The following is a 24,386-nucleotide window of genomic DNA, read 5'->3' as shown; positions in this document are numbered from 1 at the left end:
GTGAAATGACGTGACAACCTCTAGTAACCGACATCATCAGAGTTAGAAGGTGGATATATTTGAAACACGTCCTACGTATGGACGACCGTTGACTCCTAAAAGCCGCTTTATGCTGGCAACCACCATGAAATTGTAGCCGGGGAAGACCCAGAAACACACTGCAGTGGACCTACCAGAGGAATCTACGCAACCTGCACACCTCCGTTCTACCAGCATGGGATGACATCGCTGCAATAACAAACCGGAAGGAATATTGGTGGCTTCTGGAAGATGCCCTGGATGCCTCAGGAGGCACATAGGTGAAAATAAGATTTAAGGTAAGAAAACGAAAATAGCTCTAATTGGCTAAAGCAAACGAAACTACCAGAATTACTGTACAAACAGATACCTGGAATCGCTATTTAAGATTCTACTTAGTATATGCATCACGAAAAAAGTGTTCATGCTGTTTGGAAATATATTTTGGATGGACAAAGACCTTACACATAAGATAATTTTACTTATCAGGTTGCAATGTAGTAAGACAAAGCTTAACGGCCATGATAAGCCTTGGTTAAGACTATAAAATGGCTTGAAAGAGTTTGTAATTTTTTAAAAGAAATGTGTACCGTAGAGGCTAAAAAAGGTTTGGATCAAAGATGGGTTTTCCCCTGAAGGATTTGAATCACGGTTACAGACCGGACACATTTTACATCAAAAGGACCCAGTCCCATGTGCCGAGACATAATGACAGAAAACCACAAAAAAGCGACATAATTTCGAAATTTGGGACATAAAAGGGCAAAAAGGGATAGATTTTGTAAATTTCTGACATAAATGAAACAATTCCCAACTGGATCTATATTTTGGTAAAAAAATTTCACTTCTCCCCAAATTATCACTTTTTCTCGGTGATTTTTTTTTTTTAAATATCCATGTCTTGCCAGAGATGTCATAAGTAAAGGGTTTCCTATACATTAAGGAATTTACATGTTTTTTTTTAGCTTCATGCTTTCACTTGTCATTTTGTATGAATGTTTTTGGAGGATTTTTTTGTTATTATTATATTTGATGTTATCTGGTCGCTTTTTATTATACAACTGGTAAGAAAAAAGTCTAATTTTTTAGCTTTCAAAATGGCCAAATTTTAGTTGAAAATGACACATTTTTGGATTATCAGGGGACACAGTAAGGGGGGTCTTATAATAAGCACTACTGGTAAAATAACAGCAAACAAAAAGACTGTCATTCAATGTTTATTCTGCAAAATCCCTAAACCCTTTATCTTTGTGCTGAAGTTTAACGTACGGATTGTTGAAGTTTATTAGGATGAAATAACAAATATTACACTAAGAATACTAACGACCTGACGCAGCAAAAATCACTTGAACGACTTCGCACGCTCTTTCTCCACCTAAAATCTTTACAAGATGACAAAAACCTCTATTTTAGATTAAATTTTAACCTAAAATATCAGAATGTAAAAAAAAAACCTACAATACACACTCCGAATAACTGATTGGTGGAAAATTTGGTCGGAACCGACACAACTTCGATGGCTTTTCTTCTACCTCAATCAATAAAGGGGCTCTTTTCTTCTATTTCACTTTTCTAAAGAATGTGCTAAGAATAAATATTCTTTCTTTGGCGAAGCCTTAGTTCAGGGAAAATCATGCTGACAAATGTAAAACAATTATACGGTGCTTCGTTTAGTCAGGGCTTTATCAGGAAGTTTACAGTTTTGAACGTGCTTTTCCTGTGTCCCACGTATATCACATAGCAATAATTTAATTTAACCAGGTCGTGAAAGAGTAAAGCCAGTTTTGGAAAAAATTTGTAAAGAGTACTTGACATGGCAATTTTTGATTAAACAAACGTTGATGTTTTTGACTGTTATGAATTATTTTAGTATTTTCATGATAAGTGAAGTTAAGAAAAAACCTCAAATTTTACTTTCTTAAATTACAGTTAGATGGTAACACAGTGGATTAACGCTCCGCTAAAAGATACGGGGCCCAGGAATCGGTTCCCACTGCCGCAAGGCTGGGTGATAAGCATGTTACCTGCCTCTCAGTGGCAATGCAATAGCACTGGCTAAGTAAAGAGCAATGCTCTATGCAGTATTTCTTTTATTTTCACACTGCAAACACACTACGTGCATACTGGTTGTCCGAAGGATGCATTAGAAACTGATTGTAACTGAGAGTAATAAATTGAAACTTTCAGGGCCTAATGAGGAGGATATTTGACTGATCATGAACATATATGTGCATACTACTACTGCTACTACTACTACTGCTATCATTGTAGCTGTTACTACTAATACTACTGCTGCGACTACCACTACTACTACTACCACTGCTACTACTCCTACAACTATTATTACTATTCCCACTATTACTACTACTACTACCACTACTACTAGTTACTACTACAACAGTGACTACTGCTAAGGGTATTTTGGTAAAAATTTCATAGAATATTGAGTGGTTCTACTGATGCCACTGTTTTTACAGTTTTGCTGCTATTATTGCTGCATATCGTTTGTATATGTATATGTATATACATATATATATATATATATATATATATATATATATATATATATATATATATATATATATATATATATATATATATATATATATACATATATATATTGATATATATATATATTGATATATATATATATTGATATATTGATATATATATATATATTGATATATATATATATATATATATATATATATATATATATATATATATATATATATTTATATATATATATGTATATATATATATATATATATATATATATATATATATATATATATATATATATATATATATATATATATATATATGTATATATATATATATATGTATATCAATATATATATATATATCAATATATCAATATATATATATATCAATATATATATATATATATATATATATATATATATATATATATATATATATATATATATATATATATATATATATATATATATATATATATATAGTTTTTACTTTTTTATTGTTGAAGATTCTAAATAAAATATTTGTTCGAATGGAAACAATGCATAATGATTACTTAATGAACTTAAAATGAATAAAATACTAATCAAACAGTACGTAGTAACCAACTGTAGTAAGGAGCGACCCGGCTCAATAGTAACCGAAACTCTAAAAAATTGAATTTTAATACCAATAGTTACATAAAAAAATTGCATTTTAATGCTGATTTTAAATATTTAACTTTCATCAAAATTAGTCTTACCTATCAAAAGTTACGGGCCTGAGAAAATTTGTCTCCTTTTAGGAAAGAGGGGAAAACATCCCCTAAAAGTCATATATTCTTAACGAAAATCACACCATCAAATTCAGCGTATCAGAGAACCTTATTGCAGAAGTTTCAAGCTCCTTTCTACAAAAATGTGGAATTTCACATTTTTTGCCAGAAGACGAATCACGGATGCGTGTTTATTTAACTCTGAGATAGCCATTTTATTCACCATAGTCGAAAAACCTAATAACTATGTCTTTGGGAACGACTTACTCCCCCGCAGTCCCCGTGGGGGGGGGGTTACAAGTTACAAAGTTTTACCTGTGTTTACATATAGAAATGGTTACTGGGAAGTGTATGGACGTTTTCAGGGGGATTTTTTGGTTTGGGAGGGAGAGTTAAGGTGGGGGGGGGATTACGTGGGAGGATCTTTCCATGAAAAAATTCTCATGGGGAAACGACTTTCAATGAAGGGGCGCAAGATTTTTTAGTATTATTTAAAAAAAAACAATGAAAAAATAAGGAGCAGCATTAAAACTTTAAACGAGCAGAAATTATAGCGCATATGAGGGTTTTACCTCCTCGTAATACCTCGCTCTTTACGCTAGAGTATTTTTAATAATTTCAACTATTTATTCTGCGGCCTTTGTGATTCAAGGGTCATTCTTAAGGAATTAGGACATAATTTAAGCTTTAGTGTAAAAAGCGAGGTATCGACGAGGGGTGAACTCCCTCATATACGCAATAAAAACATACGAATATAGAAGTTCGTTACATAAGTTAATTCGTAAATTACGTATATTTTTTACTAATAAAAATGTTCGTAAAAAAATTAAAATTTCTAGTTGCCTTTTTAAGTAATCAAAGAATTGGAGGGCAACTAGGCTTCCTCCCTCTCTCCTTTTTTCTCAAAATCTTCCGATTAAAACTATGAGAAAGCCATTTAGCCAAAAAAAATTAATATGCAGATTTCGTTTTAATTATCTATGTGCGGAGAGCCAAGATTAAAACATGCATTAATTAAAAAACATCCAGAAATTAAAAGAAAAAAAAACAAGTTTTTTTAAATGAAAGTAAGGAGCGACATTAAAGCTTAAAACGAACAGAAATTATTCCGTATATGAAAGGGGCTTTTCCTCCTCAACGCCATGCTCTTTACGCTAAAGTTTTTTACTGTTTTAAGAAGTAGAGTTAAGAGAAAGAGTCAAATTTTAGCGTAAAGAGCGAAGCGTTGAGGAGGAAAAGCCCCTTTTATATACGGAGTAATTTCTGTTCGTTTTACGTTTTATTGTCGCTCCTTGCTTTCATTTAAAAAAACTTGCTTTTTTTTATTTATAGATATGAGAAGGAGTATCATTTTATCATTTCCAAGCTCTGAAAGCAGTGCTTCCGCTGTTTCCTGGATTTTTAAATATTTCCTCAACTTTCTTCAAAAGAAAATTGGGCCTTCCAAAATCTCCCAAAAATTTTCGTTCGTATACTTATTGGCGTTAACATCAAATACAAATCGGTAATATTTTCTAGCTTTAATTTTATGGGAGATTTTGGACAATCCATTTCTCCTTCCTTTTGATTTTGTGGCATAATACCGAAAAATTGGTCACAGTGAAACACTTAAGACAGTCAAAGTTCACTATCATATTTAGTTGTGTTTATTTATATTTGAAAAATTTTAGTTCAAATGTTTTAAGATAATTTGTAAATTTGGATTCCAGGCTGTACTTACTGGGCTCTAAAAAGTCTTAGGAAAGCTAACGTATGATTTTGCTATAAGGAGTGGGGGGCACAGTTTTGCTCCTATTTATGATAGTTTGTGGTCATAGTAAGCTTTAATGAAGCTCTTTGCTTTCATCTGGAAAACTCTCTTTATATTTAATTTCTGACATATCTCCACATCTCTCACATTTCCAGGAGATGATGGAAACCCTAGATGAAATATAATATTCAATGCGCTGAAATATTTGCTTGCTGAGAACTTTACCATCAACTGGCCATTTCTGAAATGGTATACCCGATTTTAGATTCCTCTACACCTTCTTGGGTAGCAAAATTAGGAGGTTGCTCCCCCTTAATAATGTCTATTGAACTCTGACCCCGGTGCCGAAGCAGCGATTTTGGTTTTATTGACTTGACCCAAATACGTACCCTTGAGATAGTCCACATGAGACCTTATATGCATGCTGCCATTGTACGTTTGCAATCAAACAGTCCGTGGTAACGAACTATAGTAAGGAGCGACCCGGCTCAATAGTAAACGAAACTCTAGAAAACGGAATTTTGATGTTAAAAGATACATCAAAAGAATCGGATTTTCAGGCTGATTTTAAATATATAAGTTTAATCAAATTTAGTCTTTGTCATCAAAAGTTAAGAGCCTGAGAAAATTTGCCTTATTTTTGAAAATAGGGGGAGACATCCTTCAAAAGTCATAGAATCTTAACGAAAATCACACCATCGCATTTAGCGTATCCAAGAATCCTATAGAAAAACTTTTAAGCGCCTATCTACAAAAATGTGAAATTTCGTATTTTTTGCCAGAAGACAGATCACGGGTGCGTGTTTATTTGTTTTTTTTTTTTCCCAGGGGTCATCGTATAGACCAAGTGGTCCTAGACTGTCGCAAGATTGCTCATTCGAACAAAACTGAAAGGTTCTAATGCCCTTTTAAGTCATCCAAAAAATTGGAGGGCACCTAGGCCCCCTCCCAAGCTCATTTTTTCCCAAAGTCAACGGATCAAAATTTTGAGATAGCCATTTTGTTCCGCATAGTTGAAAACCATGATAACTATGTCTTTGAGGATGACTTACTCCCCCACAGTCCCCAGAGGAGGGGCTGCAAGTTACAAACCTTAACCAGTGTTTACATACAGTAATGGTTATTGGGAAGTGTACAGACGTTTTCAGAGGGATTGGTTTGGGGAGGGGGGTTGAGGGGAGGGGGCTACGTAGGAGGATCTTTACTAGGAGGAATATGTCATGAGGGAAGAGAAATTCAACGAAAAGGGCGCAGGATTTTCTAACATAACTATGAAAAAATAAACATGAAAAAGTTTTTTCAATTGAAAGTAAGGAGTAGCATTAAAACTTAAAACGAACAGAGATTATTACAAATATGAGGGGTTCTTTTCCTTTTAAATACCTCGCTCTGTCAGCTAAAGTATTTTTAGTAATTTCAACTATTTATTCTACGGCCTTTCAAACAGTTCATGCTAACGAACTGTCGTAAAGAGCGATCCGGCTCAATAGTGAACGAAACTTTAAAAATGGGATTTTGATACTAATAGATACACCAAAAGAATTGGATTTTTATGCTGATTTTAAATATATAAGTTTCATCAAATTTTGCCCTATCTCAAAAGTTGCGAGCCTGAGAAAATTTGCTTTATTTTGGGAAATAGGGGTAAATACCCCCTAAAAGTCATAGAATCTTAACAAAAATCACACCATCGCATTCAGCGTATCAGAGAACCCTGCTGTAGAATTTCAAGCTCCTAACTACAAAAATATGGAATTTTGTATTTTTCGCCAGAAGACCGATCACGGGTGCGTGTTTATTTTTTTCCCCAGGGGTCATCGTATCGACCAAGTGGTCCTAGAATGTCGCAAGAGGGCTCATTCTAACGGAATTGAAAAGTTCTAGTGCCCCTTTTAAGTGACCAAAAAAATTGGAGGACACCTAGGCCCCCTCCCGGATCAAACTTTTTAGATAGCCATTTTGTTCCGCGTAGTCGGAAACCATAATAAGTATGTCTTTGGGGATGACTTACTCCTTAAGAGTCCCCGGTGGAGGGGCTGCAAGTTACAAACTTTGACCAGTGTTTACATACAGCAATGGTTATTGGGAAGTGCATATACATTTCCAGGCTGATTTTTTGGTTTGGGGGTGGGGGTGAGGGGAGGGGGCTATGTGGGAGGATCTTTCCTTGGAGGAATATGTCATGAGGGAAGAGAAATTAAATGAAAAGGGCGCAGGATTTTCTAACATTAATATGAAAAAAAAATGAAAAAATAAAGATGAAATTTTTTTCAAGTGAAAGTAAGGAGTAGCATTAAAACTTAAAACAAACAAAGATTATTACACATATGAGGGGATCTTTTCCTCCTAAATACCTTCCTCTTTATGCTAAAGTATTTTTAGTAATTTCAATTATTTATTCTACGGCCTTTCAAAGGCCGTACCCTGCTGTAGAATTCAACCCTGCTGTAGAATTTCAAGCTCATAACTACAAAAATGTGGAATTTTGTATTTTTTTGCCAGAAGACCGATAATGGGTACGTGTTTATTTGTTTTTTTCTTTTCCCCAGGGGTGACCGTATCAACCCAGTGGCCCTAGATTGTTTCGAGAGGGCTCATTCTAACGGAAATTAAAAGCTCTAATGCCTTTTTGAAGTGACCAAAAACATTGGAGGGCACCTAGACCCCCTCCCACGCTCATTTTCCCCGAAGTCAGTGGGTCAAAATTCTGAGATAGCCGTTTTTTCAGCTAATAACTATGTCTTTGGGGACGACTAACTCCCTCACCGTTCCCGGGGGAGGGGCTACAAGTTACAAACTTTGACCAGTGTTTACACATAGTAATGATTTTTGGGAAGTGTACAAACGTTTTCAGGGGAATTTTTTTCTTGGATAGTGAGGGGGTTGAGGGGAGCGGGTTACATGGGAGGATCTTCCATGGAGGAATTCATCATGGGAGGAGAGAATTTCCATGAAAGGTGCGCAGGATTTTCTAATATTATATAAAAAACGATGAAAAGATAAATATGAAAAAGTTTTTCAACTGAAAGTAAGGAGCAGCATTAAAAGAAAACGAACGGAAACTATTAAGCATGTGAGGGGTTCATCTCCTCCTAAATACCTGCTCTTTACGCTAAAGTATTTTTAGGAATTTCGACTATTTCTTCTACGGCCTTTGTGATTAAGGGGTCATTCTTAAAAAATTGGGACAAAATTTAAGCTTTAGTGTAAATAGTAAGATAGTAAGGTAAATCAGTCGACTATGAGAGTTCAAAGAGTGAAGAGCTAAACCAGTTTTCAATTGAATTGGATATAGTCCTTGCTAAGAATTTGATGAACTTGCGTGAATAACCAAGCACATATTACAAACGTGAGTACTTTTGGGCGGCAAATTGGAACATTCTGTTCTTGAAATTTGTTACCTGTAGTGTTCACCCCCCCCCCATTGTGACTGAAGATTGTAAAATGGCAAAATATAAACCGTTTGATCTTGTCCTAGCTTCATTTCAAGGATATCCCTTATGGCCATCAGTAGTTATTAAAACCACCAAAGACCAGAAAAATCAAGGTAGATATCTAGTCTTTTGCTATGGCACCCACTCGGAGCATAATATAGCTGAAGCACACATCCGCAACTGGAATGACCATTTTCAAGAAGCTTGTGCGAGGACAGATAAAGATGTAAATAAGGCTTTTGAAGAGCAGCGCTTATCCCCTGATATTTTCAAGACTCTAAGTAAGTCCTACTTATCACTACCCGCTAAAACTAAAGGAAAATCCAGCCTAGCACCATTAACTCCAACTTCTGCAGCAGCATCAACTTTAAAAGAAATAATAAACGAAACTCAAGAGGAACTAATGAGCACTAAGTCTAACCTAATGAATGATATTTCTCGTGTCTTATCAAATACAATGAAAGATCGCCGAGCTTCGGAAATTATAAGTGAAGATATTGTGAACGAAGTTTATAATTCGATTTCCCTTGAATATAATGCCAAATTTGAAAAAATTGAAACAACCCTTCGAAAACTTTATAATGCCGTGAACTTGCTTGAAAATAAAATCTCTAACTTAGAAGACAAGTTTGACCAACTAGAGCAGGATGCATTACTTGATAGCCTAATTTTCTACGGTGTGAAACCAAACCCCAATGTGGAACTGAGAGAAAATCTTAATGGAGTGATAACACAAATAATGGGCTTGCAAGATTTTAAAGAAATGGACCTCTTAAAGGTTAATCGATTCCGCATGCCTGCTAATCAAAGTGAGAATGTGAAAATCGCCCCAGTTCTAGTAAAATTTTCAAGCTTAGATACTGCTCGTAAAGTGTTTGCAGCAAAAAGTAAGTTGGCAAAGTCAGGTGTATTTGTTTTAGAAAACCTAACTAAAAAGCGTCGGGATCTATTAAACGCGGCTCGTAGCACCTTTGGCCCAAGAAGTGTTTGGTCTGATCATGGTCAAATTCTAGCCAAAGTTCCTGGTGAAGCTCGTATACGCAAAATAAATTATTTGCATGGATGTATTAGTATGTGACCGGTTAATATTTTCTTGATGCGTATCCTTTCCTAAGTCATTCTTTTTTACAGTTTCTTTTTATTTCGTTTCATTTTTTTTTCATGCTCATGGTTCATCCCGATAGTACCTTCTGTGCTATTAATTATTTATGTGTTTATAATCCTTTGACAGGTTTTTCTTTCGTAATAGATTTAGGTAAAGATTTCTTTTTTGTTCATCTGGTGATTTAAATGGACTCCAAGTAAAACCTGCTTTTGTCAATATTTTAAGTCGTGAAAGACGCCTTTGCGAGCTTGAAAATAATCCTTTTGATCTAATTAGTATTGTGAATAATTCTGTGGGTCAGGTTAATCAAAACCTGACTAATATAAACCCTGTTTGTAATAGTAAATATGTTTCGGAATTGGGGGGAGAGGAGGTTACCAAAGGAAATTATTCTCTGACTGCACTTCAGCTTAACATTCAGGGTCTTTCCTCGTCAATAGATAATTTAAGACAAATAGTTTCGGATGGACAGCCTGATGTTGTTGGTTTGTGCGAGACATTTTTGGATTCTGGCAATGAAATGCTATTGGATATCCATGGCTATAAAATGGAACATATAAACCGCTGCAAGATGGCTAAAGGAGGTCTTGCCATGTATATATCTAGTAATTTGCATTATTGCTTACGGGATGACTTATCAAGGAATTTTGAAGGTATCTTTGAGTCACAATTTATAGAAATTAGAGTTAATGGTATTGATCTAATCATAGGCAATATTTATCGTTCTCCTAGTGGCGCGGTTTCGTTGTTTCTTCGGAATCTTGAGGAAATACTTGACTTAATATTGAAAAGTCCGTGTCAGTTAATCATAATGGGTGACTTTAATATAAATTTGATGGATTCAAATTCTTCGGCTTCAGTTGATTTTCTTTCAACCATGCTTGCCGCAGGAACTCTACCAACTACATCCATCCCCACACAAGTAACTAATGTTACAGCTTCTTTGATTGACAATGTCTTCTCTACGCTTTGCTTGAAGAAAAACTCAATTTTAGTTACTGATATCTCCGATCATTTTCCCATATATTCTCGGTTCAGTTTTAATCGGGGAAGGAATAACCGGGCTCAAGTGTTTGATTCCTATTCTATTAGGTTTGGTGAGAATGAGTTATCTCTTCTTGGTTCTAAATTAGCGAAAAATTCGTGGAGCTTATTTGATAATAACAAGGATTTTTCATGTTTATTTGAGTCGTTTTATGGAACCATAAAAGAGGCTATTCTTAACATTTGTAAAGTACCACCTTCTAATCGCAGGTCTAAAAGGATTATTCCTAGAAACCCATGGATGACATCCGGACTTCTCAAAAGCTGGAGAAGGAAAAATAATCTCTGGAGGTATTATAAATGCGCTACACTTTCAACGAGTGCTATTCGTCTTTGTCAATTCAAGATTTACCGGAATGTATATAATTCCTTGTGTAGGAAAGCCAAATCTCTCTATTATCTAAATAATTTTGCTGCGTGCAATAAGGATATTCGTAAAACTTGGAAGGTAATAAATTCTGTGCTTAAACCTGGTTCTCAATATAGCTCTTTACCTATGAGTCTGGTCATTGGTGATGAGACTGTAGAGGGTGAGCTTAATGTCCAAGAAGCATTTACTTCATTTTTCGCTAGTATTGGTAATAATAACGCTTTCACAGCTACTTTATCTCGGTCTAAGTCGGACTTTAGATCTTACCTCGGGCCGTCTTGTGTTAAGTCTATGTTTCTAGAGCCAGTAACAGAAATTGAAATTACTAAAATTGTTAATGGCTTGAAAGACTTATCTTCATCTGGGCCAGATTCTATTCCTACTAAGGTAGTTAAATATATTCTTCCTTCAATAGTTGTGCCTTTTACAAAACTTGTTAATCTTTCATTTAAATATGGGGTTTTTCCAGATCCTCTCAAGCGTGCTCGGATTATTGTTCTGTATAAAGGTGGACCAAGAAATGATCCAGCAAATTATCGACCAATTTCAATTTTATCAGTATTTAGTAAAATCCTCGAAAAGGCTATGCTTTCTCGTCTGCTTAAATTTCTAAAATCTAAAGAGTTTCTTCATGATTTTCAATTTGGTTTCCGAATGAAGCACTCCACTGAGCATGCCTGTATGACCCTTTTGAATTTTATACATTCTGAATTGGATTCGGGATTAATTCCGGCTGCTATATTCCTGGATATTCGCAAGGCATTCGATTCCTTAGCCCATGAAATTCTTCTATCGAAGATGTCTCATTTTGGCATTAGGGGTAATGTATTTTCTTGGTTTCAATCTTATTTGAATGATAGGTTAATTTCTGTCAATCCACAATTTAATTTCTGTCAATCACAAGTGAATTTTGGCGTCCCTCAGGGATCAGTTTTAGGGCCAGTGCTATTTTTGATTTATATAAATGATCTTTTTTACGCAGTAAAAAAGCAGAAACCTATTCATTGCTGTAGACTCTGTCATCCTAAACCTTCCCTTGCCCATAGTGCCAGCTATAGTTCACCATCTTCTGATGTCCTTGTTTGTTTTGCTGATGATAGCACACTCGGCACTTCGGGGAACTGTGAATCCGAGCTTCGATTAAACTTGGAATACTTGTTTGAGAGAGTAATTTCATGGCTTGATGCTAATTTTCTTACCCTAAATTATTCAAAATCCAATTTTTTGATATTTTCGCTTGTTTCTCAGATTTATCCCAAGTTATCAGAAATTCATCAGCCAAATGGGATAATTCACAGATCTAAAGATCGATATGTTCGTTTTTTGGGCATTCTTGTTGATGAAAACTTGTCTTTCAAGCGTCACATTGATTTGATTAAAATGAAGATATGCAGGAGTCTCGGTATTTTAAGGAAACTCAAACATATTTTCCCTGGATCAATTTTGGAAATCCTTTTTCACTCCTTGATCCGATCTTACGTTTCCTACTGTCCAATAGTATGGATGTCAACCTTTCCTTCACTGTTAAAACCACTTTCTAAGGTTTATAATAAAGCTAGAAACCTCATTAAGGAAACTAACCCTTCAAGAGTTATCCCATTACTTGATCTCGAGTCACTGTATATTCTTTCGTGTGCATGTTTTACTTTTTCTCAGCTTCATGGTGACCTCCCCCGTCCCCTAAGTGTTCAGCCATCTTTCACCTCTGATCAGAATAATTATAATCTTCGCAATACCGAAAATCATACTCAAGTTCCTTTTACTCCTTGTGTAAGGTCAGACTTTAATCCTTTAATTGCGAGTTATATTGTATGGAATAAGTTGCCCGAATCAGCTCGAAGGTGCCACTCATTCGGTTTGTTCAAAAAAATTATTAAAAATTCATTGGCTTCTTAGAAATTATTTTATCTCTTTTTATATGTGTATATGCGTGTATGTATTCATATGTATTTCCTGATTATTTCATTGGAGTCTATTTTATCTACAGATCTACATAATTAATTTAGTCTGTTCAATCTATTAGTCTATTTAGTTTTGTTTCCTATAGTTTTTCATTTTATTTATACTTTCCTCTCTTCTCCTTTTTGCTCTTCTCTCTGTGAGTAAGTGATTATTTTTTTTCTTCTCTGAGTAAGTGGCTCGTTCATTTTCTCCTTTTTTACAGGCCAAAGAGCCTTTGGGGAAATAGTAAAATGTAATACTGTATGTGTGTTTCGTGATGAATAAATCTTATCTTATCTTCTTATCTTATCTTATTAAAGAGGGGGCAAACCCCCTCGTATACGTAATAAAAATACACGAATATATAAGTTCGTTACGAAAGTTAATTCGGAGGTTATGTATATTTTTTATTAATAAAAACGTTCGTAAGAAATTAAAAGTTCTAGTTGCCTTTTTAAGTTACCAAAAGATTGAAGGGCAACTAAGTCTCTTCCCCCACTCCTTTTTTCTCAAAATCGTCCGATGAAAGCTAAGAAAAAGCCATCTTGCCGAAAAAATATGCAAACTTCGTTCTAAGTATTCATGTGCGGAGAGCCAAAATCAGAACATGCATTAATTCAAAAATGCTCAGAAATTAAATGAAAAAAAAACAAGTATTTTTAACTGAAAGTAAGGAGCGACATCAAAACTTAAAATGAACAGAAATTACTTCGTATATGAAAGAAGCTGTTCCCTCCTCAACTCCCCGCTCTTTACGCTAAAGTTTTTCACTGTTTTAAAAAGTAGATTTGAGAGAAAGAGTCAAACTTTAGCACAAAGAGCGGGGCTTTGAGGAGGGAACACCTTCTTTCATATACGGAGTAATTTCTGTTCCCATTGAAATTGGGTGTTCATTATCCATGCTAGTTCTCTTTGAGATCTATAGTTAGGGCAATAGAGCACTAATTTATGGATTCAAAGGCATTTAAACTCAGGATAGCAGCTTCCTAATCATGGCACCCTAGTATTAGTTCCGACAGTTTTTTTCTATTTTTCCCAAGCAATTGCACTAATTCACACAATTTTTTTGTTTTTGGGAGGAGGGGGAGAACTCTCTTCAATTTTTTAAGTATGAAGACAAAAAAAAAGTCTGGAATGGGAGCTATTTCCATTTTTTCTGTTAAATAAAGATACAAAAATGTATCTTTCAAATTTAAGGAGGCAGCTCTCAGCCCTTTCCCAGCCTAATTGGCGTGAACATTCTAAGAGTTGGAATCCCTGAGGAATTTTCGTGCAATTTTCCTCAATCAGATGAGCCACTGATATTTTGTAGCCCACCAACACGTAATTGTTCCATGTTATCCTTTATCTACATTATTTACTGATTTTTCCTGGTAAAACAGTTCTTACAGGTAATAAACTATTGGTGCCCATCAAAAGCAATATCATTTTATCTGCATTGTTTTATTTATTTTCTTGAGCACTGGAGTTAGAAACCAGTATCACTGATTTTAAATGGCTTCAATTTTAATGGTTATGAAAATTAGTCACCTACTGCCCCAACTTAAAAATACATCAGGCCTCAACCCAGGAATGGTGAAATTAACTTGTCTTACCAAAAATAAACAAATAAATAAAATCAAACAGTTCGTGGTAACGAACTGTAGTGAGGAGCGACCAGGCTCAATAGTAACCAAAACTCTAAAAAATGGAATTTTGATACCAATAGCTACATCAAAAGAATCGCATCTAAATTCTGATTTTAAATATATAAGTTTCATCAAGTTTAGTCTTACCCATCAAAATTTAAGAGCCTGGGAAAATTTGCGTTATTTTAAAAATAGGGGAAACACCCCCTAAAAGCCATAGAATCTTAACGAAAATCACAACATCAGATTCAGCGAATCAGAGAACCCTACTGTAGAAGTTTCAAGCTCCTATCTACACAAATGTGGAATTTTGTATTTTTTGCCAGAAGGCAGATCACGGATGCGTGTTTATTTGTTTGTTTGTTGTTGTTTTTGTTTTGTTTTTCCCAGGGGTGATCGTGTCGAACCAGTTGTCCTAGAATTTGCGAGGGGGCTCATTCTAACGGAAATGAAAAGTTCTAGTGCCCATTTTAAGCGACCAAATAAAATTGGAGGGCCCCTAGGGCCCCTCCCACGCTAATTATTTTCCCAAAGTTAACAGATCAGGTTCTGAGAAAGCCATTTTATTCAGCGTAGTCGAAAAACTTTATAACTATGTCTTTGAGGACGACTTACTCCCCCACAGTCCCTGTGGGAGGGGCAACAAGTTACAAACTTTGACCAGTGCTTACATATAGTAATGGTTAATGGGAAGTGTACAGGCGTTTTCAGGAGGATTTTTTGGTTGGTGGGACGGGTTGAGAAGAGGGGGATATGCTGGGGGAACTTTCCATCGAGGAGTTTGTCATGGGGGAAGAATTTACTTGGCGCGCAGGATTTACTAGCATTATTAAAAAAAAAAACAATGAAAAAATCAATTTGAAAAAGTTTTTTTTTCGGCGGGAAGTAAGGAGCAGCATGAAAACTTAAAACAAACAGAAACTATTACCCATATGAGGGGCTCACCTCCTCCAAATACCTCGCTCTTTACGCTAAAGTATTTTTTAGTAATTTCAGCTATTTATTCTACGGCTTTTGTGATTCAGGGGTCAGTCTTAATGAATTGGGACAAAATTTAAGCTTTAGTGTAAAGACCGAGGTACTGACCAGGGGTCGAAACCCCTCATATATGTAATAAAAACATGAGAATACAAAAGTTCTTTATGTAAGCTAATTTATAAGTTACGTATATGTTTTACTAATCAAAAGATTCGTAAAAAATTAAAAGTTCTAGTTGCCTTTTTAAATAACCAAAAAATCGGAGGGCAACTAGGCTTCCTTCCCCGCTCTTTTTTTCTCAAAATCATTCGATCAAAATTATGAGAAAGCCATTTAGCCAAAAAAAAAAAAAAATGCAAATTTCGTTTTAATTATTCCTCTGCGGAGAGCCAAAATCAAAACATTTATTTATCCAAAAACTTTTAGAAATTAAGTAAAAAAAACAAGTTTTTTTAACGGGAAGTAAGGAGCGACATTAAAGCTTAAAACGAACAGAAATTTCTTTTTATATGAAAGGGCTACTTCCTCATCAATGCCCCGCTCTTTACGCTAAAGTTTTTTACTGTTTTAAAAAGTAGAATTAAGAGAAATAGTCAAACTTTAGCGTAAAGAGCGGGGCGTTGATGAGGAAGTAGCCCTTTCATATACGAAGTAATTTCTGTTCGTTTTAAGTTTTAATGTCGTTCCCTACTTTCCGTTAAAAAAAACTTGTTTTTTTTATTTAATAAACCTAAAGGAACATAAATATAAATATTGTTTTTGATTCTTCGATTTATATAATTTTTACTTTTGCTTCACATTGAAGAATGATTAAAGACTTCTACTTAGTAAAAGAAACTAGATATATTTATCTGGTTTTTCGTTGCTCATTTGCTTTTCCTTTATTTTTTTTATATTTTATTTAAAATCCAGCTAAGATCAAAATAAAGCTTAATTTGATTTAGTTTTTAATTTTCTAGTTCTCTTGATATTTCTATTCTGTCAAATGTACACTTAGTCTTAATTCTTGTTACGTTAAATTATGTTTCTTGTTTTCTATATAGTCGACTTTCAAATAAAATCCCGTTTTTTCAAAATGTTCTGCATTTTGACAAGTTTAACCCCATTAAGAGACGCCATTATGCTTTTGTGATTTTCCTGAAAATTTGTACAATAGTTTTAATCTCAACATCTTTATCATCCTTGACATCGTAATTTCCAACATCCTTAGCAACATACTCAAGTGATTATACGCCGACTCTGCTCAGTGGCAGGAATTACGAAAAGTTCAATGGAGTTCAAAGGTAAAACGGTCAAAGCAGATGTTAGTACAAAGATTAAAACGCTTGAAATCGATTCTACTTCAACGAGAGCCGCCCCAATGGTACTTAGTATCCTTTTTTTACAATATACTTCCCAATTATATATAGTCAACAATGGATATCTGTATTGAAAATCCTAAATCACTGAGGCTAAAATTCAGGATATCCTGTGGCGGCGTATCAAGAGACAACATGATGCTAGGGCGCTCATTTATTCATGATTGGGTGCTTCGCGTATGTGGAGTCATCGTGCAACTTTTATCCCAGCAGAAGGGTTGTTCACCGTCCCAATATTGATGCATATACCCTAGGTCAATAGAGTTTCAGAAGTGAATATTTACGATCAATACGGTTCTGGGGAGTTTCATTCAAGTTTCTACATATGTCTTTCCAACTTAAAAGGCTCGGAACGTCCTTTGGCTACAACAATCGCACTACCTAGAAATCTTGTTGAGTTTTGCTATGGCTTTGTTTCCGCTGGACCATAGGCTTGGAAAGGTGGCCCCCAGGATTTTACCCAGATTCTATGTTGTATTCCTTGCTGACAGAGAGGATGCTGAAACAGGGATCTAAAAAAAAAACTTTCCCATCACAAGTTTGGGCCTTAGATACATTTCTGAAGTCTCAGCGATTTAGAACAACTGGAGAGTTAAATTTCCATTTTCAAGAAATAACCAGAGAAAAAACATAAATCACAGGACAGATCATACGTCTCCCATTGAGATACTACAAATTTATAACATAAATACCATGCAATGCTTTATTTGTACTATTGTAACAAATGAATTAAAGGACATTTGTCCCTGTGTGATTAGCCTAAGATGAACGTTTCTTGATAGATATTTCTTTGGGAACCTTTCCAAGAGAATAAATAGGATTTTTCCGGGCAGCTTCGCAGAAAGGAAATCTTTATTAAACAGTTGTTTACGCAATCCAATCTTTCGTGTATTTCACACTGATTGAAAGTTGTAAATAACTGCGTAGTATAAAGCGCACAACTTCAAAACGGCGGCCCAGTTCGAAAACAACGCGTGTTTATTTCGTTTTTATTTTGTTTTCAGTGTCATTTCAGGTAAAATTTAAATTTGATAGATATTTAAAAGAAATAGTTTAAAAGTAAATCATTGTGTTCATTTCACTGTTTTGTGAGCTAAAGGTGAAAAAAAGCTTTCAGCTAGGGTATTCTTGAATTAAATTTTAAATTTGAATTAAGTTTTCTTGAATTAAAATCGAATAGTTGAGGGCATCAAGTCATGGCTAATTGTAGAAAAGCCAAGAGAGATAGTCAGATTGAGTGAGAGGCAAATCTGGCATTAACCCCCTTATTAGGATCGTATAAAAATGATGTTAGTTCATTTGTTAATAGATAAGTCTATCTATTATCCATCCATGCGTTCTTCTTATAGGGGGAGGGCAGCTCTGTCAGTAAACCTTACGAAAGTTGCGAAGCATACGAAAATTATAGAAAAGTAAGATTGATGAAATGTTCCCTACTGTATAGTTATACCCGTTGTCACGTTTTCCTTTATATGTATTTAAATTTAATGATGAAAGACCTTGGTACTCAAAATATTTGACACCCTTAAAATAAAACGAGCTTGAACATACAAGGAGAGCTACTAAAAACATCAAATAGCTTGACAAAAAAATAAAGAGATAAAACAGTAGATTCCTAACAGTAGTAACTATATTTCAAAGTTAATGCGAAAGTCTGATTTGGCTTAGCGTTGAGTTTTTTTCTGTCAAATCCAAATTTCCTTTTCACTACAAGTTCACTTTATATGTAGGAATGAAATACTTAATTTGAGGGATATACAATTGGGCACACCTACTTCCATTTCTGAGAGAAACAGAAATTTTCCGAAACTTTCTACAAAAAATATTTACAAGAAATTCAGATACCATACGATACCATTCGTAGCTTAACTTCACGAGTCTACTACCACATGGATAGCCACGTAAATTTTGAAAAATATTTTTTTTTTTTTTTTTTTTTTTTTTTTTTTTTTTTTTTTTTTTTACTGTATCTACTTCTGTGTATTATTTCGGGTTATTGAGACACATGAATACACAGTTTTCAGGGAAAATGCCATGAGTGTGAGGTTGAATTTATGTGAGCATTATTTGATGTATTTGATTGCCAACAATTAAATGTAGCCTAATAAGGTTATCAGTACCTCCGTTTTAGCCAATGCACACTCGAGAAGTGAAGTTAGTTTATACCTAATGAAACATATCAAAATATGATTATAATATAATGCTTCGGTTTATATAATACTATAATTTGGGCTATATATTTATACATTATAGGGGTGAGGGTAAGGTGACTGAACTTAACCTCACCTTATCCCGACCCTTCCTAATGTGTAAATATATAGCCGAAATTATACAGGTCCAATGCATTCTGTCATTCGTCATTTGTCTTTGTGGTCATTAACCGGTTTTCTTAGATCTTACATTCAGCAAACTTCTCGAGTATGTACTGGCCAATATGACAGTACCGGATTAGATAATATGGCTGGGAGGGTTGGATTTTTTTTTTTTAGAAGTATCAACAAAGGTGTTCATCCGCGAATATTGATGTTTTGCGCATGCCTAATGCTTCTTTTGTGCAGTGACATATTTCAAAATGTATCATTTTTACTGATTTTTTGGATTGCCTCAAATAATACACCGTGAAAATCATTTTGTACTGAAGGTATAAATATCACAAGATATCTAATACCTTTCTAAGATTAATCCTATTAAAGGACTAAACAAAAGCTAAAACCAGCCTAATGTACAATGTCAGAACACTGTTTCAGATCATACTTTGCGCGCTTCGCAATCAATGAAATTGAAATTTCACGATTCTCTTGATCTTAATAGCCGAAAACCTCTTATTTTTAATAGGATTTTGTAGAAACATATCAACAGATGCTAATTTCTGGTAAACATATTTAACATATCAAATTATTTAAAATATATAAAAATACAAAGAATATCGAAAGAAGGAATTAAATTGACTTTGCAGCCAGTTGAAATTTATCTTTTTCAATCGTAGACATCGTGACTAATCAAGACTTGGAACAATATCTTATATAATCTAGTTGGTGTTATAAAACTATACGTAACTTTTCATGATCAAAATACACTAGATGACATTCTATTAATTATTACGAAACTGCCTCGTTGTTTTACGTTATCGTTTGTACCCGTTGCGTAAACACTTAATTCTAGGTTACAATGAGTATGGGTAGACTACACCAACTAGTAAAAGTTGCAAACCCCTCTTCACTAAAGATGATTGTAGCCTAACAGACGATTATTACTTACAAGTCCCCTACATGTCTTACCACTGGAACCAACTCGGTGTTATCATCAAATACATTGGAAACAAATAATAGGTCCACTAAATAGCAAAATTTGCAAGCCCCTCACTGCCAAAAATGATTATGAGCTAACAGCCGACCTTTCCTTACAAGTCCTCTACATGTCTCACAATTGTTATCAGCTTATTTTTGGTTTCTGTGTGTACCCTACTACTGAAGTTGTCAACCCCTTGAAACTTTCAAACTAGCATATCTCATGAAGGATTTTTTTTATCAAAAAATAGATCACATATACTTGATCAGCTCATCAAGAGCTATTGATTGTCGTCGAATTTTTTTTTTTTTATCTGTCTTAGTTCAAAAGTTGATTTTTTTGCCGTAGGCCAACTTTCTAACGTCACCACTTGGAAAGGAGCAAAGGATAAGTTCCATTTTCCTTAGCAATGACAGAACTTTTAAAGTTTAAGAGTACATCTGATGACATTTCTCTACCTCAATCCCAAGTCCGAAAAAACAAATGATAAACCCAGCCAAAATCACGGCAGCACTTTCGGACCCGTGGGAAAATGCCGCTTTCTTGCCTCTGTAAATTTTTCTATGTAACACTCAAAGAAGATATATTGGCTGTGGGGCCGGGTAACTGCCGCATATATTTAACACTTATAGATTTTACTCCATCTTCAATTTGAAAGTGGTGCCTGCCTGCTTGCCTGCTAGAACGGAGCTTTCCACTCAAAAGCAGAAACATGGTTTGATGAAACGAAAGCCTGGCTGCACAACTTCAGATACTCCGCTCTGACATAGGCTACATAACTCCACTTCACTTCGCACACCATAGTCTCTGGCTCGTGGACAAGCAAAAACCATCCTTTTTGGCCCCAGGCAAGAGTTCTGCGGAGCTTTCCAAAATATAATACCATATTCATCAATCTGGCCTGAGGTCCACACTTTCCGTAAAAACCACACAGGTTAGACCCTTACCAGTTTCCAGGAATAAGCCGACATCGGCGGAACCGGGACAAAACCAAAGTGTTGCTCTCGCAACACAATTTATTGCGCTTTACATTATGCAGAACTTCAGGTGTTCTTAAGGTCATTGTAACGGAATTAAGGTGAACTTAAGGTATCTACTACTGCTACCAATGCTTCATAAATCTAACACTTACTGTATTGCTTCTGTTAGATTTGAAATTTTTGACATTGTTGCTCCTCCACGTCGCATCAGCTGTAGCAATTCAAAAGGCGTTATTTTAAGTTCCACAGCATAGCAGAAAAACAGGAAAATTATTTTTCTCCGCTCTTATCAAGAACCAGTTGTTCGCATAGGAAAGTTTTAACGCCTCAAAAATATGACAAGAACAATTTTGTCAAAAAGCTGCATTTCCCTCGCTGTCTCTATAGGTGAGAAACGAGGGTTTGAAACAAATTAGAAAAAAAAATTCTTGGGATCTAAAAAAAAAGAAAAAAATAATTGCAGCAATGAATAGAGCTTGGTTAGTTCGAGGATGTTTACTTTAACTTTTGTTAATAAAAAGTCAGATAACTCCTTTCAAATTTCTATAGTTAAACTATCAGTTTAAAAAAAATACCTGTAAAACACTGAGATGCTCGAAAGTAAACATTTGGTAGTATTCATTAGCTTGAAGTATGATCCCATCTTTAATCCATGAAAAATCTGCTCCTGGTTCTGCTCTCGCTCCACATGTCATATTTGTTATACCCCCCAGAAACCCGTAAAACTGTTCTTCATGGCCGGGTGACCACTTCGGCTTATCTACAAAACAAAAATTCATAGGGGTTTAAGTTTTATAATACACAATCTGAATTAATCTTCACTTTCACATGTACTTAAATAGCTTACTGAAACCAAGAGGTCTGAAGAAAAATACTTGGCAAAAAATCGACCATAGAGTATTTTGTTGAGGTGTTGCCGAAGAAGGAACAAGGATTGGCTGAACATCACCAGAAAAGTAGCATATGATAGGACGAAGTTACCGTCGGAAGTACTTCCAAGGTCTTTTTGTGTTGGATTGGACAGTTTATTGTATGATTTTCCGCCAGAAGTAAAAGTAAGAAACCATTTAAATAAGTTATAACATTAGATAGAAACACAGGTTGTATTCTATAAATATTTTTACGATTAATGTTAAATGCATGACAAGTGTTGCTAGCTTCTGTGACAAAAAAAAAACGTCCACGACCAATAACACCAAAAATTAGTATGTATTTGACTAATTCCTGAAATCCACTTACAGGGAATAAAGGAAAATAACTGGCTGTATTATGAAAAAAACTAGCCTTCTAGTGCTCTAAAGCAGCAATTCCCAATTTTAAGCCTCGTGGTTACCTAAGCGGCCTAAAGTTGAACTGTTTATATATTTAAATAGTTGACATGGAGTTGCATGGAGTTTTTAAACCTTTAGGACAAAACTGGAAGGAACACTCACTGTTCCATTAAGACATTTTAGCACAGAGTCGGTTCTCAAGAAGAAAGGCAATTAATTATACTTTATATGTCTGATGAAGGTCACCCTGGTCTTTCTAGTCAAGAATTTAGATAATTTTATATAGCATCTTCCTTTGAAAATTTATATGGTAGGGACTTAGGTTAGAATTGGTGAGTTTTTACTCAGTTTTCCATCTTCCTTTGTTATGCGTGAGTTGCTTCCGTTGTGAATACTGCCAGTAAAGCGCCACTAAAGACATTAGAAAACCAAAAACTTAATTATTATTTTCTAATTATTCAAAAACAACAATTCCTCCTCTTCTAAAAAATAATCTATATACATTATTATGCCTTTGTGGACATATAATATATAAACAATATTATACCTTTGTGGATATATTAAATCCCAAATCTTTTGCAAATATTTAGAAAAATTATCTTTCGCCAATAGACTTAAGTATTTCCATGGTTCATTAATACTTTTTTTGTTTTGGTTGCCTTTTTACTTGTCATGAGTATTTTTCTGTGACCTATCTGATCACAATTGACAAAGTGCAGAGGAATATATGAATCCTTAATAAGAAGAAAAAGTTTTATATGACTAATTTCTTTTGTTGTTAGATTAGGCATTTTTTGCGTTGAATTCTGTTTTTTGTGCGTGTTTGTAATTCGTACAGATGTTAATTTCCTTGCTCATTTGTTATTTATTTATATTTGTGTGTGAATATGGCCCATGGGTTTTTGAAATACACCTATCTATCTATCTATCTATACTGAGTCAAAGGATATGGGTCTTTAGTGGCGTACCTAGGATTCCATTTTGGATGGGTCTCCAGCTCACTTTGGGGGATGGAAGGCAACTTCAGGACGTATGTGTTTTAATCATTCTATGAAACAGCTACAAAATTTATAGCCTTTCCCAAACATTTTTGCATTAGAAGAAAGGGGCTGAGTCATGTCGACTCTCGTAGTATGTAATCAATAAACTTTCCTATGATAATTAACTATCGTATAATTAACGTATATGATAATTAGTATGAACTTTGGGAATCGTGTTATTAGAGAGAGGACTCTTGTTTTATTGAAGAGATTAGGGGAGAGGTTCATAGGCAGAGTTATGTTAAATGTTGACAAAGTTAGAGTTGCAAACAAGTATTTCGTAACAATACAACTATACAAAGATAAAACAACAGGATAAGCACAAGTCCTAAATAGTTGATTGAAATAACTGCACTGAATCCACTCTCTTTGGGGGAGTTGGGGGGGGGGGGGTTAATTCAGAAAAATTAGAAAAATTGAGGTATTCTTAACTTACGAACGGGTGACCGGATCTTAATGAAATTTGATATTTAGAAGGAACTCATGTTTCCGAGCTCTTGTTTTAACTTCAACCAGATCTGGTAGCATTAGGGAGAGTTGGAGGGGGAAACCGGGAATCTTGGAAAACGCTTAGAGTGGAGAGATCGGGATGAAACTTGGTGAGAGGAATAAGCACATGTCGTAGATACGTGATTGACGTAACCAGACTGGATCCGCTATCTCTGGGTGAGTCAGGGGGTCCAGTGCTTTGGCAAGTTAGGTGCATCTGGACTTTCTAGGACGATGAAAATTGGTAGGCGTGTCAGAGAACTGTATAACTTGATTTGATAACAGTCATTTTCCCTGATTTGACCATCTGAGGGGCTGAAGGGAGAGAAAAAATTTCAAAAAATGAGGAAAGTAAAACAGTTCAAAATAGGGATGATACCTTTTTATTGACAGTGAAATATAAAATTATTTAACTGGATATTTCGAACACATATAC

General features: G+C 34.9%; 1 protein-coding gene and 1 long non-coding RNA gene across 3 annotated transcripts in view; one reads left to right on the top strand and one right to left on the bottom strand.

Annotated features, from left to right (window-relative positions):
* The window catches only part of LOC136027509 (neural cell adhesion molecule 2-like), a gene marked incomplete at its 3' end in the record, with an annotated part of 154,758 nt that overhangs the window by 20,802 nt on the left and 109,570 nt on the right, over positions 1–24,386 (bottom strand). The window contains 1 exon segment of the mRNA XM_065704824.1: positions 21,726–21,910. Within this exon segment, the coding sequence (XP_065560896.1) occupies positions 21,726–21,910 (185 nt within the window).
* The window catches only part of LOC136027510 (uncharacterized), a 43,864-nt gene continuing 37,220 nt past the window's right edge, over positions 17,743–24,386 (top strand). Inside the window, exons 1-2 of one of the 2 annotated variants that reach the window (XR_010617614.1) lie at positions 17,743–17,897; positions 21,993–22,205. This is a non-coding gene — a long non-coding RNA (uncharacterized LOC136027510). The remainder of the gene's footprint in view (positions 17,898–21,992; positions 22,206–24,386) is intronic. The other variant, XR_010617613.1, reaches the window with a different exon arrangement.

This window comes from Artemia franciscana, chromosome 5, assembly GCF_032884065.1.
Source record: "Artemia franciscana chromosome 5, ASM3288406v1, whole genome shotgun sequence".
Classification (NCBI taxonomy): domain Eukaryota; kingdom Metazoa; phylum Arthropoda; class Branchiopoda; order Anostraca; family Artemiidae; genus Artemia; species Artemia franciscana.
Note: the sequence above shows the minus strand (reverse complement) of the source record. Positions and strands in the feature narration are given on the sequence as shown.